Source organism: Anomaloglossus baeobatrachus, chromosome 12 (genome assembly GCF_048569485.1).
Source record: "Anomaloglossus baeobatrachus isolate aAnoBae1 chromosome 12, aAnoBae1.hap1, whole genome shotgun sequence".
In the NCBI taxonomy this organism is placed as follows: domain Eukaryota; kingdom Metazoa; phylum Chordata; class Amphibia; order Anura; family Aromobatidae; genus Anomaloglossus; species Anomaloglossus baeobatrachus.
Window position 1 is genome coordinate 1,072,554 of NC_134364.1, and position 18,887 is coordinate 1,091,440.

The 18,887-nt window shown below is 44.5% G+C and overlaps 1 protein-coding gene across 1 annotated transcript in view; it reads right to left on the bottom strand.

Moving 5' to 3' along the window:
- COQ6 (coenzyme Q6, monooxygenase) overlaps positions 1–18,887 on the bottom strand; it is a 209,823-nt gene that overhangs the window by 60,255 nt on the left and 130,681 nt on the right. Inside the window, exons 9-11 of the mRNA XM_075330717.1 lie at positions 14,591–14,698; positions 14,315–14,517; positions 14,123–14,238 (exon numbers count right to left, since the gene is read on the bottom strand). Coding sequence (XP_075186832.1) covers positions 14,123–14,238; positions 14,315–14,517; positions 14,591–14,698 — 427 coding nt within the window. The remainder of the gene's footprint in view (positions 1–14,122; positions 14,239–14,314; positions 14,518–14,590; positions 14,699–18,887) is intronic.

Here is an 18,887-nt window from a genome sequence, read left to right on the forward strand (position 1 = left end):
AGAAGCAGCCACACAAGCTACAACTGACGTGACCACAGCCCACGATGGATCCTTAGAACTTCCTCAACAAACTTTGCATCATTCTAGAGGACATCATACGGCCTCACCCCAGGAAATAAACCAACACGGGGGGACGGGCTTAGGACACACAACATTTCCGGATCCGGGTTCTCATTACACGAGGAGTGGTAGGAATCCAAAAAGACAACTGCGCAAAAGTACTTTAACCAGACAAAGACTTCTTCGGCCGGCTCAGGATGTGAGTCAGGCAATAAATCTACAGCTACAAGACTCAGCAGAGATTCCAGACAATGACTATGACACAGATAACGACTCCCCACTAGAGGGCAGCAGCACGCAGCACTTCAATAATGAAGGGGCTGTAGAGACTATAACTAATACGTCACGGACGGCTGGTCAACCTAGGACGCAGCCAGGTATTGGTGAGAACACTTTTTCTTGTCCTATATCTAGTGTAACAACACCTGTAATAAGTCCAGTGGGCGCAGTTGGGGGTACAGTTCCCGGCAATGTAGGATGGGATCTTAATTCAGTAGTACAGCAATTAGTGTCAGGGGTTAAGGAGGCTTTGAGTCAGTCTAGCTTACCCATAACTTCTTCTCCTATTGCTGCATGGTGCGGGAATGGTCGCCGGACATCGGAGGTGGTAAGTCAGTCGTGTGCTGATCCAGAGACACAGGAGGACGCAGTAATTTCACAAGGGGTTCCATTATCTGATGCAGCAAAAGGAGAATTATATGTATGTTTTGAGGGTCCTCTAGGAATTCATTTGAAACAGGAGGTTAGGGAGAAGATTTGGGCCGACGAATATGTGGAAATATTTTCATTATTGCCCTTAGAAAAATATAACTTGGATAGAGTAAGGTTTGATGAGAGGAAAAGAGAGGAACAAGAAAGACGCTATCGTCTCATCCCCCAAACATTTGCCAATTGGTTCCAGGCCTTTGCCATATTAGCAAGTGTAATAGGCCAAAAAACTCCTGAACATTGCTCTGCCTTATTTTGTTACATGAATTCTATTGGGGAGGCGCACCGCGTGTATGGAGGTTTAGCATGGCTGCGCTATGATGAGCAGTTTCGCCAACGAAAGGCTGGTCGCCAAGGGATTCGTTGGGATCACAAAGATATTGGTTTATGGATGCGTCTCATGACAGCGCCACGTGGGGTTAATCAGCCCTTTCAGGGCTATGTCGGCAGATCATCAGCAATCGGATTGTCGGCAGCAAACAGAAAAGGTTGCTGCTGGCAGTTCAATGATAGCCAGTGCAGATTCGGAAACACATGCAGGTACAGACATGAATGCACCTTCTGTAGTGGAAACCATAGCCTATCAAAATGCTTTAAACGAAATAAAACCCCAACAGCAGAGATTAACCAAAAAGGGGGAAACCCCAATTAGACTCGGGGAGATGGTGGGCTATCTAAGCAGGTACCCAGATAGAAAAGCAGCACAATTGCTGGGGGAGGGTTTCTCAGAAGGTTTTAAGATCCCATCTACTTCAGGCCATTAACCTGTTCTCGTAACCTTGCTTCAGCTTATACATATTCTCACATTGTCTCCACAAAACTAAACAAAGAAATTGACCTGGGCCGCATGGCAGGCCCATTCCCCAAAATGCCAATAGAAAACTTAAGGGTCTCTCCATTGGGAGTGGTCCCAAAGAAGGAACCCAATAAGTTTAGGCTGATCCATCATCTGTCCTTCCCTCATGGAAGCTCAGTTAATGATGGAATCGATCAGGAACTTTGCACAGTCTCGTATACTTCATTTGATACAGCGATGGCATGGGTTCAGAAGTACGGCAGAGGAGCTTTAATGGCAAAAACAGACATTGAAGCTGCCTTTAGACTCTACCAGTCCATCCAGAAAGCTTCCATCTCTTGGGTTGTCAGTGGCAGGTTTTATGTAGACTTGTGTTTACCCATGGGCTGCTCCATCTCATGCTCCTTGTTTGAATCATTTAGCACATTTTTGGAGTGGGTAGTAAAGAAGGAAGCCGGCGTGCGTTCTGTCCTGCATTATCTAGATGATTTCCTATGTATTGGTCCACCAAAGTCATTTGTTTGTGCTGCATTATTGTCAGCGATTCAGTCGGTTTTTAAGCGTTTTGGAGTACCGTTAGCATCAGATAAAACAGAAGGCCCGTCTACACTTATCAAGTTTTTAGGAATTTTGATTGACAGTGAAGCAATGGAGTGCAGATTACCGGATGACAAGGTCAGTGATCTGCTGGAGGCAGTCAGAGAAGCTAGATCTCACCGTAAGATCAGATTAAAGGATCTACAATCGCTGTTAGGAAAAATGAACTTTGCGTGTCGCATTATTCCAATGGGTAGAGTTTTTTGTAGGCGCCTAGCTGCAGCTACCTCAGGCATAACCTTTCCACATCACTTTGTGCGGCTGGCTAGAACATTAAAGGACGACCTGGCGGTATGGGAACAGTTCTTAATAGAGTTTAATGGGAGGTCATTGTGGATCAGACCACCGGTTTCAAATTTTGATCTAGACATCCACACTGATGCAGCGGGGTCAACTGGTTTTGGTGCATATTGTTCGGGACAGTGGTGTGCAGATAGGTGGCCAGAGAGTTGGAGAAACAATGGGTTAACACGAAACTTAGTACTCCTTGAATTGTTCCCCATAGTGGTTGCTTGTGAAATTTGGTACAATATTTTCCAAAACCGAAAAGTGAGATTTCATTGTGATAACTTGGGAGTTGTAGAAGTCATCAACAAACAATCAGCTTCTTCCCTGCCTGTTGTTACGTTGCTGCGTCATCTAGTGCTGCGCTGTTTAAAGTCACATTGTCAGATTACAGCTGTGCATGTCCCCGGTGTTTGCAATTCTGGGACTAATGCTCTGTCTCGTTTTCAGTGGGACAGATTCCGTTCGTTAGCCCCGATGGCAGAGGTACAAGGCAAGAAGTGTCCGGATTTTCTGTGGTCACTGCCAGTGACACCGCATACGCTCTGATAGAACGGTCTGTGGGTGTAAGCACATGGCAGAGGTACCAGTCAGCATGGAGGGAATGGGAAGACTTGTGTGCTCTAGTGGGACATGATGCCAGGTTACATGACAATGTTTCCTTGTTGTTATTTTACATTAGCAGGGCCTTTGTGGACGGTACTTCATTGTCCAGTATTGATAGTAAAATGTCTGGATTAGCTTTTTGGTTTAAGTTGCTCGACTTCACTGATTACACAAAGCATTTTTTAGTTAAGCAGGCCCTAAAGGGTTACAGGAAAAGTTGTAAGAAGACCAGAGATAAACGGCGTCCGATTTCTTTCCAGTTATTGCAGCAGATACTGAGTGTACTAGGCCGAGTCTGTAGCAGTCCCTTTGAAGTGTTTCTCTTTAGTTGTGCATTCACACTGGCCTTTTTTGGCGCTTTTAGAATCAGCGAGTTGGTGGCGAGTAGCTCCACCAGAAGTGGGGGTCTACAAGACGAGGACGTGCATCAGTACACAGACAGATTGGAATGTTTTCTGGCAAAGTCAAAAACTGATCAACAGGGTAGAGGAAAATGGATCACATTGTTTCCTTTAAGCGGTTCCAGGGCCTGCCCGGTCATCTGTTTTAGAAACTATGTCTCAAGAAGGCCAAATATCCAAGGTTCATTACTAATTCATGAGGATTGTAAGTCATTGTCACAATTTCAATTCACAGCAATTCTTAAAAAATGCCTGACAATATTGGGAGAGTCTCCAAACGCATTCACTTCACACTCATTTAGGATAGGAGCAGCCACAGAAGCTCTAGATGGGGCTTAGAGCCTGACATAGTTAAAAAAATCGGGAGATGGGAATCGAGCAGATTTAAGAGTTACATTCGATTACATTTATTATAAATGGCGTACATGTATATATATGTGTACATTGTGGTAATCCTATAGTAGTTGTGTCTTCATTTAGATAATTGTGTGATAATTGTGTTTTTGTTTTTTGTTTTAGCTGAACAGCAATGCCTGGTTTGGATCATGGGACATTCATTTGTTTTTTGGGGGGCCTTACGTGCAGCAGTCAGGCCTAATGGCAAACAGTTGGGGTTGCCCAGTTCCTTGGCACGGGTGACATGGATAGGAAAGAGGGGAATGCAGTGGCATCAGCTGTTAAAAGAAATCCAGTATCATGTGGAGTTCTACCGCCCCCGGACGTCTTACTTATCCATTTAGGTGGTAATGATTTAGCAATAAGAACATCAAGACATTTAGTTAGGAACATAAAGCTTGATATGTTGAATTTATGGAGGTCTTACCCAGAAACAGTGGTGGTCTGGTCGGATATAGTAGCTAGACAAATGTGGAGAACAGCGCGATCAGTGGCTCGCATCAATAATACAAGGATAAAGGTTAATAAAAAAATAACAAAATTTGTGTTGGAAAACGGAGGGGTGGCCATACGTCACCAGATGCTGGAAAATACAAAGGAACAATTTTGGAGAGATGATAAGGTACATCTTAATGACATTGGCATTGATATATGGATGTTGGGAATACAAGAAGGAGTAGAACGAGCCATTAAGTTGTGGAGGAACTCACTCTTGTAAGGTGTCACAAGAGCGAGTCTTGGCGGGATGTGGTTGTTTAAACCCCCTCTTTGTTGGTTGGAGAATTATGTTTTTAATGGGGTCCCTGGGCCAGAGCTCAGCGGACAGTGGAATATGGGTCCCTGGGGAGGAGCTCAGTGGACAGTGGAATAGATGGGTCCCTGGGGAGGAGCTCAGCGGACACAAGGAAAATGATCAAGGGGTATACCCAGATTCCCCCTTGAGCTAGGTGTACACGGCGGAGGGGGATATGGGGCTGGGATTTATAACAACCACATCTCTGGGCCGATAATCTTGTTTTTTCTTGTTGATGTTTTTTCTTATTAAAAATAAAGGGCTGCTGTGGCCAAAAATTTTAATCCATGTCACGCAGTGTGTGGTGTCTTATTTATTAGGTTACCAGGAGCGCAATTCACTAGTCCATCAGTCAAGCAGAGTGAAGGCAGATAGCCGTAACGTACATGACTGAGGCAGTGATAGATCCAGGAAAGGGTTAAGGAGTAAGGGATGGGGGGTTTTACCTAAGGAATGTGGTGGTGGGCGAGCGAGCAGGAGGAGAGACGGGGGGGGGGGGGGGGGGGGGGGCAGGGGCCATATAAGAAATAGGTCCCATGTTAAGGTGTCATTCCTTTGTCCTGGACTCAAAGACTGAACCAGCAGTTGTCCCACCCACCCTCCCTATAATGAAGGGAAATGTATCAATATCAGGACTTTGCAACACTGTCAATATTCTAACAATGTTATTGGTATTCAACATCATCGGTATTTTATCAACATTATTAGTATTGTATCGTATTGTATCAATTGTTATCAGTAATGTATCCAAATTGACAATGTCATATCAACATATTAATATTGTATTAACATTTTAATATTGTATGTTACAGCAGCATTTGGCGGCGGCGGGATGTGGTTGTTTAAACCCCCTCTTTGTTGGTTGGAGAATTATGTTTTTAATGGGGTCCCTGGGCCAGAGCTCAGCGGACAGTGGAATATGGGTCCCTGGGGAGGAGCTCAGTGGACAGTGGAATAGATGGGTCCCTGGGGAGGAGCTCAGCGGACACAAGGAAAATGATCAAGGGGTATACCCAGATTCCCCCTTGAGCTAGGTGTACACGGCGGAGGGGGATATGGGGCTGGGATTTATAACAACCACATCTCTGGGCCGATAATCTTGTTTTTTCTTGTTGATGTTTTTTCTTATTAAAAATAAAGGGCTGCTGTGGCCAAAATTTTAATCCATGTCACGCAGTGTGTGGTGTCTTATTTATTAGGTTACCAGGAGCGCAATTCACTAGTCCATCAGTCATGGAAACTATAGGCCGGTAAGCTTAACATCTGTTGTGGGTAAAATGTTTGAAGGGTTTTTAAGGGATACTATTATGGAATGTCTCAATGTTAATAACTGTTTAACTCCATATCAGCATGGATTTATGAAGGATCGCTCCTGTCACACTAACCTGATCAGCTTCTATGAGGATGTAAGCTCTCACATGGACCGAGGAGAATCATTGGATGTCATTTATCTCGACTTCGGTAAAGCATTTGACACTGTCCCACATAAAAGACTGCTAAGTAAAATGAGAAAGCTTGGGCTCGGGGAAAATGTGTGTAGATGGGTAGGTAGCTGGCTTAGTGGTAGAAAACAAAGAGTGGTTATTAATGGTGCATACTCAGATTGGGCCAGGGGTACTAGTGGGGTGCCACAGGGGTCTGTATTGGGCCCCCTACTATTTAATATATTTATTAATGATCTGGTGGATGGTTTACAGAGTAAAATATCAGTATTTGCAGATGATACAAAACTATGTAAGGTAGTTAACACAAAGGAGGACAGTTTGCAACTACAGATGGATTTGAGTAAATTGGAGAATTGGGCTGAAAAATGGCAAATGAGGTTTAACACAGATAAGTGTAAGGTTATGCACATGGGAAGGAGAAACAGATGCTACGATTACTTACTAAATGGGAAACTGCTGGGGAAATCAGACATGGAAAAAGACTTAGGCATCTTAGTGAATAAGAATCTAAATTGGAGTGCCCAGTGTCAGGCAGCAGCCACCAAAGCAAATAGGGTGATGGGATGCATTAGAAGAGGTCTGGGGGCACGAGATGAAAACATCATTCTCCCTCTGTACAAATCACTAGTCAGACCACACTTGGAGTATTGTGTGCAATTTTGGGCGCCGGTGCTGAAGAAAGACATTACTGAACTTGAAAGGGTTCAGAGGCGGGCTACTAAAATAATAAATGGAATGGGTGCATTACAATACACGGAAAGGTTATCAAAATTAGGTCTATTTACTCTAGAAAAGAGAAGACTTAGGGGAGACCTAATAAATATGTACAAATATATCAGAGGGCCATATAGAGATCTCTCCCATGATCTGTTTGTACCAAGGACTATGACAAGAACAAGGGGGCATTCTTTTCGATTGGAGGAAAGAAAATTCCTACATCAGCATAGAAGAGGGTTCTTCACGGTAAGAGCAGTGAGGCTCTGGAACTCTCTTCCTGAGGAAGTGGTGATGGCCACTCACTGAATGAATTTAAGAGAGGAATGGATGCATTTCTTGTTAGCAAAAGTATAGAAGGTTATAAATAGCATAATCTTACAGGTAGATAGAAGAGTGACCTAGATTATTAGAGGAATGGGTGGGCTGCAATACCAAGACAGGTTATTAAACTTGGGGTTAGTTAGTTAGGAAAAACAAAGGCTTAGGGGGATCTAATCACAATGTATAAATATATGAGGGGACAGTACAGAGACCTTTCCAAAGATCTCTTTACACCTAGGCCTGCGACTGGAACACGGGGGCATCCGCTACGTCTTGAGGAAAGAATGTTTAATCATAATCACAGATGAGGATTCTTTACTGTACGAGCAGTGAGACTATGGAGCTCTCTGCCGTATGATGTTGTAATGAGGGATTCACTAGTAAAATTTAAGCAGAGCCTGGACGCCTTTCCTGAAAAATGTAATATTACCAGTTATGTATATTAGATTTTATGACAGGGTGTTGATCCAGGGAACTAGTCTGATTGCCGGATGTGGAGTCAGGAAGGAATTTTTTTCCCCATTGGAGCTTATTTGACACATTGGGGTTTTTTTGCCTTCCTCTGGATCAACATGTTAGGCTACGGGTTGAACTAGATGGACTTAGAGTCTCCCTTCAACCTTAAAAAACTATAAGCACACTATACACACATACAAGCACACTATACACACATACAAGCCCACTGTACACACACTCAAGCACACTATACACATACAAGCACACTATACACATACAATCACACTATACACATACAATCACACTATACACATACAAGCCCACTATACACATACAACCACACTATACACATACAAGCACACTATACACACATACAAGCACACTATACACACATACAAGCACACTATACACACATACAAGCACACTATACACATACAACTACACTATACACACACACACAAGCACACTATACACATATACAAGCACACTATACACATACAAGCACACTATACACACATACAAGCCCACTATACACATACAAGCCCACTATACACATACAAGCCCACTATACACATACAACCACACTATACACATACAAGCCCACTATACACATACAACCACACTATACACATACAAGCACACTATATACATACAAGCCCACTATACACATACAAGCCCACTATACACATACAAGCCCACTATACACATACAAGCCCACTATACACATACAAGCACACTATACACATACAAGCCCACTATACACATACAAGCACACTATACACATACAAGCACACTATACACATACAAGCCCACTATACACATACAAGGACACTATACACATAAAACCAGACTATACACATACAGGTACACTATACACATACAACCACACTATACACATACAAGCCCACTATACACATACAAGCCCACTATACACATACAAGCCCACTATACACATACAACCACACTATACACATACATGGACACTGTACACATACAGGGACACTGTACACACATACAAGCACACTATACACATACAATCACACTATTCACACATACAAGCACACTATACACACATACAAGCACACTATACACACATACAAGCCCACTGTACACACACTCAAGCACACTATACACATACAATCACACTATACACATACAACCACACTATACACATACAAGCCCACTATACACATACAAGCCCACTATACACATACAAGCCCACTATACACATACAACCACACTATACACATACAGGTACACTATACACATACAACCACACTATACACACATACAAGCACACTATACACATACAATCACACTATTCACACATACAAGCACACTATACACACATACAAGCACACTATACACACATACAAGCACACTATACACACAAACAAGCCCACTATACACACATACAAGCACACTATACACACATACAAGACCACTGTACACACACTCAAGCACACTATACACACATACAAGCCCACTATACACACATACAAGCACACTATACACACATACAAGCACACTATACACACATACAAGCACACTATACACACATACAAGCACACTATACACACATACAAGCACACTATACACACATACAAGCACACTATACACATACAACTACACTATACACACACACACAAGCACACTATACACATATACAAGCACACTATACACATACAAGCCCACTATACACACATACAAGCCCACTATACACATACAAGCCCACTATACACATACAAGCCCACTATACACATACAAGCCCACTATACACATACAAGCCCACTATACACATACAACCACACTATACACATACAAGCACACTATATACATACAAGCACACTATACACATACAAGCCCACTATACACATACAAGCACACTATACACATACAAGCCCACTATACACATACAAGCACACTATACACATACAAGCACACTATACACATACAAGCCCACTATACACATACAAGGACACTATACACATACAACCAGACTATACACATACAGGTACACTATACACATACAACCACACTATACACATACAAGCCCACTATACACATACAAGCCCACTATACACATACAAGCCCACTATACACATACAAGCCCACTATACACATACAACCACACTATACACATACAGGGACACTGTACACACATACAAGCACACTATACACATACAATCACACTATTCACACATACAAGCACACTATACACACATACAAGCACACTATACACACATACAAGCACACTATACACACAAACAAGCCCACTATACACACATACAAGCACACTATACACACATACAAGCCCACTGTACACACACTCAAGCACACTATACACATACAATCACACTATACACATACAAGCACACTATACACACATACAATGACAGAAAATAGAAAAAGTAGTTCAGCTCACCCTTCCTAAAGTCCAGGTCAGGATCGGTGTTGGTGCACGGAGCTGCCCTGGCCTCAGGCAGAACACAGACAAGGAAACTAGAGTATGATCTCCAGCACTTCAAAGAAGGTTAAAAATATTTATTGAGGTTCTATTAAAAAAGATCCATCGATCATGAAAACAGTGAGGGGGGCACATTAAGAGAAACCCAACATGTTTCAGCCAGTAGAGCCTTATTCAAGGATTGCCCAACATGTTTCAGCTAGTAGAGCCTTATTCAAGGATTGCAATCCTTGAATAAGGCTCTACTAGCTGAAACATGTTGGATTTCTCTTAATGTGTCCCCCCTCACTGTTTTCACTCTTTTTTAATAGAAGCTCAATAAATATTTTTAACCTTCTTTGAAGTGCTGGAGATCATACTCTAGTTTTTTTGATACACACATACAAGCACACTATACACATACAAGCACACTATACACACATACAAGCACACTATACACATATACAAGCCCACTATACACACATACAATCACACTATACACACATACAAGCACACTATACACACATACAAGCACACTATACACACATACAAGCACACTATACACACATACAAGCACACTATACACATACAAGCACACTATACACATACAAGCACACTATACACACATACAAGCACACTATACACATATACAAGCACACTATACACACATACAAGCCCACTATACACACATACAAGCACACTATACACACATACAAGCACACTATACACACATACAAGCACACTATACACACATACAAGCACACTATACACACATACAAGCACACTATACACACATACAAGCACACTATACACACATACAAGCCCACTATACACATACAAGCCCACTATACACACATACAAGCACACTATACACACATACAAGCACACTATACACACATACAAGCACACTATACACACATACAAGCACACTATACACACATACAAGCACACTATACACACATACAAGCACACTATACACACATACAAGCACACTATACACATACAAGCACACTATACACACATACAAGCACACTATACACATATACAAGCACACTATACACATATACAAGCACACTATACACATATACAAGCACACTATACACACATACAAGCCCACTATACACACATACAATCACACTATACACACATACAAGCACACTATACACACATACAAGCACACTATACACACATACAAGCACACTATACACACATACAAGCACACTATACACACATACAAGCACACTATACACACATACAAGCACACTATACACACATACAAGCCCACTATACACATACAACCACACTATACACATACAAGCCCACTATACACATACAAGCCCACTATACACATACAAGCACACTATACACATACAAGCCCACTATACACATACAAGGACACTATACACATACAAGCACACTATACACATACAAGCACACTATACACACATACAAGCACACTATACACATACAAGCACACTATACACACATACAAGCACACTATACACACATACAAGCACACTATACACATACAATCACACTATACACACATACAAGCACACTATACACACATACAAGCACACTATACACACATACAAGCACACTATACACATACAACTACACTATACACACACACACAAGCACACTATACACATATACAAGCACACTATACACATACAAGCACACTATACACATACAGGTACACTATACACATACAGGTACACTATACACATACAGGTACACTATACACATACAACCACACTATACACATACAACCACACTATACACATACAGGTACACTATACACATACAGGTACACTATACACATACAAGCACACTATACACACATACAACCACACTATACACATACAAGCCCACTATACACATACAACCACACTGTACACATACAACCACACTATACACATACAACCACACTATACACATACAACCACACTATACACATACAACCACACTATACACATACAAGCCCACTATACACATACAAGCACACTATACACACATACAACCACACTATACACATACAAGCCCACTATACACATACAAGCGCACTATACACATACAAGCGCACTATACACATACAAGCGCACTATACACATACAATCACACTATACACATACAAGCCCACTATACACATACAAGCCCACTATACACATACAGAGTCACTATACACATACAGGGACACTATACATATACAAGCCCACTATACACATACAATCACACTATACACATACAGGGACACTATACACATACAGGGACACTATACACATACAGGGACACTATACACATACAAGCCCACTATACACATACAAGCCCACTATACACATACAAGCCCACTATACATATACAACCACACTGTACACATACAAGCCCACTATACACATATAAGCCCACTATACACATACAAGCCCACTATACACATACAAGCCCACTATACACATACAACCACACTATACACATACAGGGACACTATACACATACAAACCCACTATACACATACAAGCCCACTATACACATACAAGCCCACTATACACATACAGGGACACAATACACAAACAAGCCCACTATACACATACAAGCGCACTATACACATACAAGCCCACTATACACATACAGGGACACTATACACAAAACAAGCCCACTATACACATACAAGCCCACTATACACATACAAGCCCACTATACACATACAGGGACACAATACACACATACAAGCACACTATACACACATACAAGCACACTATACACACATACAAGCACACTATACACACATACAAGCACACTATACACACATACAAGCACACTATACACATACAACCACACTATACACACACAACCACACTATACACACATACAAGCCCACTATACACACATACAAGCACACTATACACATACTACCACACTATACACACATACAAGCACACTATACACACATACAAGCCCACTATACACATACAAGCACACTATACACATACAACCACACTATACACACATACAAGCCCACTATACACATACAACCACACTAAACACACACAACCACACTATACACACATACAAGCACACTATACACATACAACCACACTAAACACACACAACCACACTATACACACATACAAGCACACTATACACACATACAAGCACACTATACACACATACAAGCACACTATACACACATACAAGCACACTATACACACATACAAGCACACTATACACACATACAAGCACACTATACACACATACAAGCCCACTATACACATACAACTACACTATACACACATACAAGCCCACTATACACACACAAGCACACTATACACACACACATACAAGCACACTATACACACACATACAATCACACTATACACACATACAAGCCCACTATACACACATACAAGCCCACTATACACACATACAAGCCCACTATACACACATACAAGCACACTATACACACATACAAGCCCACTATACACACACTCAAGCACACTATACACATACAAGCCCACTATACACACACTCAAGCACACTATACACACATACAAGCACACTATACACACATACAAGCAAACTATACACACATACAAGCACACTATACACACATACAAGCAAACTATACACATACAAGCACACTATACACACATACAAGCACACTATACACACACATACAAGCACACTATACACACACATACAAGCACACTATACACATACAATCACACTATACACATACAATCACACTATACACACATACAATCACACTATACACACATACAAGCACACTATACACACATACAAGCCCACTATACACACATACAAGCCCACTATACACACATACAAGCCCACTATACACACACTCAAGCACACTATACACACATACAAACACACTCACAGACACTGGAAGTTAAAAAAGGTATGATTTCAGAAGCAGTTTAGGAGTGGATTAAAGCGCACAGCGTGGCCATGCAGACTTTCGTATACCAAGTGCACAGAGCGGTGGCACACTTGCATGGTTTTGCGGTCACAGGGGACGGATGAATCATACATCCCGACATTTCATTACTGAGCAGGGCGTTACACTTAATAACTAACCGAGGTCCAGACCATCGAATGCCGCTCTGCTCAGATGATGAACCAGACTGGCCACATCTCCAAAGCCCATGTTGACCCCCTGACCGGCAAGAGGGTGCACTCTGTGAGCAGCGTCTCTGCAAAAACAGAAACCAGCACTTAGCTCAGACATGATGGTGCGGCGAACTCTTCATTCCTTCCATCTGAACTCACCCAATTAAAGCCATGCGCTGGCGAATGTACTCTGTAGCATGACTGAGACCTAAAGGGAAAGCTGCCCTGCTCTTGTCCCCGAGGTGGGACACGCTGGGAGGAAGCTGACGGCTTGAAGAACCAGATGGCTGCAGGAAGAGGACGGCAGAGCGCAGCAGAGATCCAGCAGACGAGATGAAATCTGAATGATGTTCACTGCTCCACTGAGAAAAGACAAAGGAGATGAAGCCGGTGTCCTCTGCGCCGCAGCCGGATACAGCCACGAAAACCACGTACAAAAGCCGAATTCACCGCATCAACAAAACTTTCATCATCCATCTTCAGAAGCTCGGACGCGTGCTCTGGAGAAGTGGACCACACCAAGGAACTCCACATGTCTGACAGCTGCAAAAAAGAAACAGAGCACTGACCGGACAGCACGCAGACTGCACGCACCATCCTCTATACACCACACATCATGTATCCAGAGGAAAGAGACATCCACACTGACCATCAGCACAGCACTGACCTGACAGCACGCAGACTGCACGCACCATCCTCTATACACCACACATCATGTATCCAGAGGAAAGAGACATCCACACTGACCATCAGCACAGCACTGACCTGACAGCACGCAGACTGCACGCACCGTCCTCTATACACCACACATCATGTATCCAGAGGAAAGACACCCACACTGACCATCAGCACAGCACTGACCTGACAGCACGCAGACTGCACGCACCGTCCTCTATACACCACACATCATGTATCCAGAGGAAAGAGACATCCACACTGACCATCAGCACAGCACTGACCTGACAGCACGCAGACTGCACGCACCATCCTCTATACACCACACATCATGTATCCAGAGGAAAGAGACATCCACACTGACCATCAGCACAGCACTGACCTGACAGCACGCAGACTGCACGCACCATCCTCTATACACCACACATCATGTATCCAGAGGAAAGACACCCACACTGACCATCAGCACAGCACTGACCTGACAGCACGCAGACTGCACGCACCGTCCTCTATACACCACACATCATGTATCCAGAGGAAAGACATCCACACTGACCATCAGCACAGCACTGACAATGACAGCACGCAGACTGCACGCACCGTCCTCTATATACCACACATCATGTATCCAGAGGAAAGACATCCACACTGACCATCAGCACAGCACTGACCTGACAGCACGCAGACTGCACGCACCGTCCTCTATACACCACACATCATGTATCTAGAGGAGAGACATCCACACTGACCATCAGCACAGCACTGACCTGACAGCACGCAGACTGCACGCACCGTCCTCTATACACCACACATCATATATCCAGAGGAAAGACATCCATACTGACCATCAGCACAGCACTGACCTGACAGCATGCAGACTGCACGCACCGTCCTCTATACACCACACATCATGTATCCAGAGGAAAGACATCCACACTGACCATCAGCACAGCACTGACAATGACAGCACGCAGACTGCACGCACCATCCTCTATACACCACACATCATGTATCCAGAGGAAAGACACCCACACTGACCATCAGCACAGCACTGACCTGACAGCACGCAGACTGCACGCACCATCCTCTATACACCACACATCATGTATCCAGAGGAGAGATATCCACACTGACCATCAGCACAGCACTGACCTGACAGCACGCAGACTGCACGCACCGTCCTCTATACACCACACATCATGTATCCAGAGGAAAGACATCCACACTGACCATCAGCACAGCACTGACCTGACAGCACGCAGACTGCACGCACCAGCCTTTATACACCACACATCATGTATCCAGAGGAGAGATATCCACACTGACCATCAGCACAGCACTGACCTGACAGCACGCAGACTGCACGCACCGTCCTCTATACACCACACATCATGTATCCAGAGGAAAGACATCCACACTGACCATCAGCACAGCACTGACCTGACAGCACGCAGACTGCACGCACCATCCTCTATACACCACACATCATGTATCCAGAGGAAAGAGACATCCTCACTGACCATCAGCACAGCACTGACCTGACAACATGCAGACTGCACGCACCATCCTCTATACACCACACATCATGTATCCAGAGGAAAGACACCCACACTGACCATCAGCACAGCACTGACCTGACAGCACGCAGACTGCACGCACCGTCCTCTATACACCACACATCATGTATCCAGAGGAAAGAGACATCCACACTGACCATCAGCACAGCACTGACCTGACAGCACGCAGACTGCACGCACCGTCCTCTATACACCACACATCATGTATCCAGAGGAGAGACATCCACACTAACCATCAGCACAGCACTGACCTGACAGCACGCAGGCTGCACGCACCATCCTCTATACACCACACATCATGTATCCAGAGGAAAGACACCCACACTGACCATCAGCACAGCACTGACCTGACAGCACGCAGACTGCACGCACCATCCTCTATACACCACACATCATGTATCCAGAGGAAAGACACCCACACTGACCATCAGCACAGCACTGACCTGACAGCACGCAGACTGCACGCACCATCCTCTATACACCACACATCATGTATCCAGAGGAAAGACACCCACACTGACCATCAGCACAGCACTGACCTGACAGCACGCAGACTGCACGCACCGTCCTCTATACACCACACATCATGTATCCAGAGGAGAGACATCCACACTGACCATCAGCACAGCACTGACCTGACAGCACGCAGACTGCACGCACCGTCCTCTATACACCACACATCATATATCCAGAGGAGAGATATCCACACTGACCATCAGCACAGCACTGACCTGACAGCACGCAGACTGCACGCACCATCCTCTATACACCACACATCATGTATCCAGAGGAAAGACATCCACACTGACCATCAGCACAGCACTGACCTGACAGCACGCAGACTGCACGTACCATCCTCTATACACCACACATCATGTATCCAGAGGAAAGAGACATCCACACTGACCATCAGCACAGCACTGACCTGACAGCACGCAGACTGCACGCACCATCCTCTATACACCACACATCATGTATCCAGAGGAAAGAGACATCCACACTGACCATCAGCACAGTACTGACCTGAGAGCACGCAGACTGCACGCACCATCCTCTATACACCACACATCATGTATCCAGAGGAAAGAGACATCCACACTGACTATCAGCACAGCACTGACCTGACAGCACGCAGACTGCACGCACCGTCCTCTATACACCACACATCATGTATCCAGAGGAAAGACATCCACACTGACCATCAGCACAGCACTGACCTGACAGCACGCAGACTGCACGCACCGTCCTCTATACACCACACATCATGTATCCAGAGGAAAGACATCCACACTGACCATCAGCACAGAGCACTGACCTGACAGCACGCAGACTGCACGCACCGTCCTCTATACACCACACATCATGTATCCAGAGGAAAGACATCCACACTGACCATCAGCACAGCACCTACCTGACAGCACGCAGACTGCACGCACCATCCTCTATACACCACACATCATGTATCCAGAGGAAAGAGACATCCACACTGACCATCAGCACAGTACTGACCTGACAGCACGCAGACTGCACGCACCGTCCTCTATACACCACACATCATGTATCCAGAGGAAAGACATCCACACTGACCATCAGCACAGCACTGACCTGACAGCACGCAGACTGCACGCACCGTCCTCTATACACCACACATCATGTATCCAGAGGAAAGACATCCACACTGACCATCAGCACAGAGCACTGACCTGACAGCACGCAGACTGCACGCACCGTCCTCTATACACCACACATCATGTATCCAGAGGAAAGACATCCACACTGACCATCAGCACAGCACCGACCTGACAGCACGCAGACTGCACGCACCATCCTCTATACACCACACATCATGTATCCAGAGGAAAGACATCCACACTGACCATCAGCACAGCACCGACCTGACAGCACGCAGACTGCACGCACCATCCTCTATACACCACACATCATGTATCCAGAGGAAAGACATCCACACTGACCATCAGCACAGCACCGACCTGACAGCACGCAGACTGCACGCACCATCCTCTATACACAACACATCATGTATCCAGAGGAGAGACATCCACACTGACCATCAGCACAGCACTGACCTGACAGCACGCAGACTGCACGCACCATCCTCTATACACCACACATCATGTATCCAGAGGAAAGACACCCACACTGACCATCAGCACAGCACTGACCTCACAGCACGCAGACTGCACGCACCGTCCTCTATACACCACACATCATGTATCCAGAGAAGAGACATCCACACTGACCATCAGCACAGCACTGACCTGACAGCACGCAGACTGCACGCACCGTCCTCTATATACCACACATCATGTATCCAGAGAAGAGACATCCACACTGACCATCAGCACAGCACTGACCTGACAGCACGCAGACTGCACGCACCGTCCTCTATACACCACATCATGTATCCAGAGGAAAGAGACATCCACACTGACCATCAGCACAGCACTGACCTGACAGCA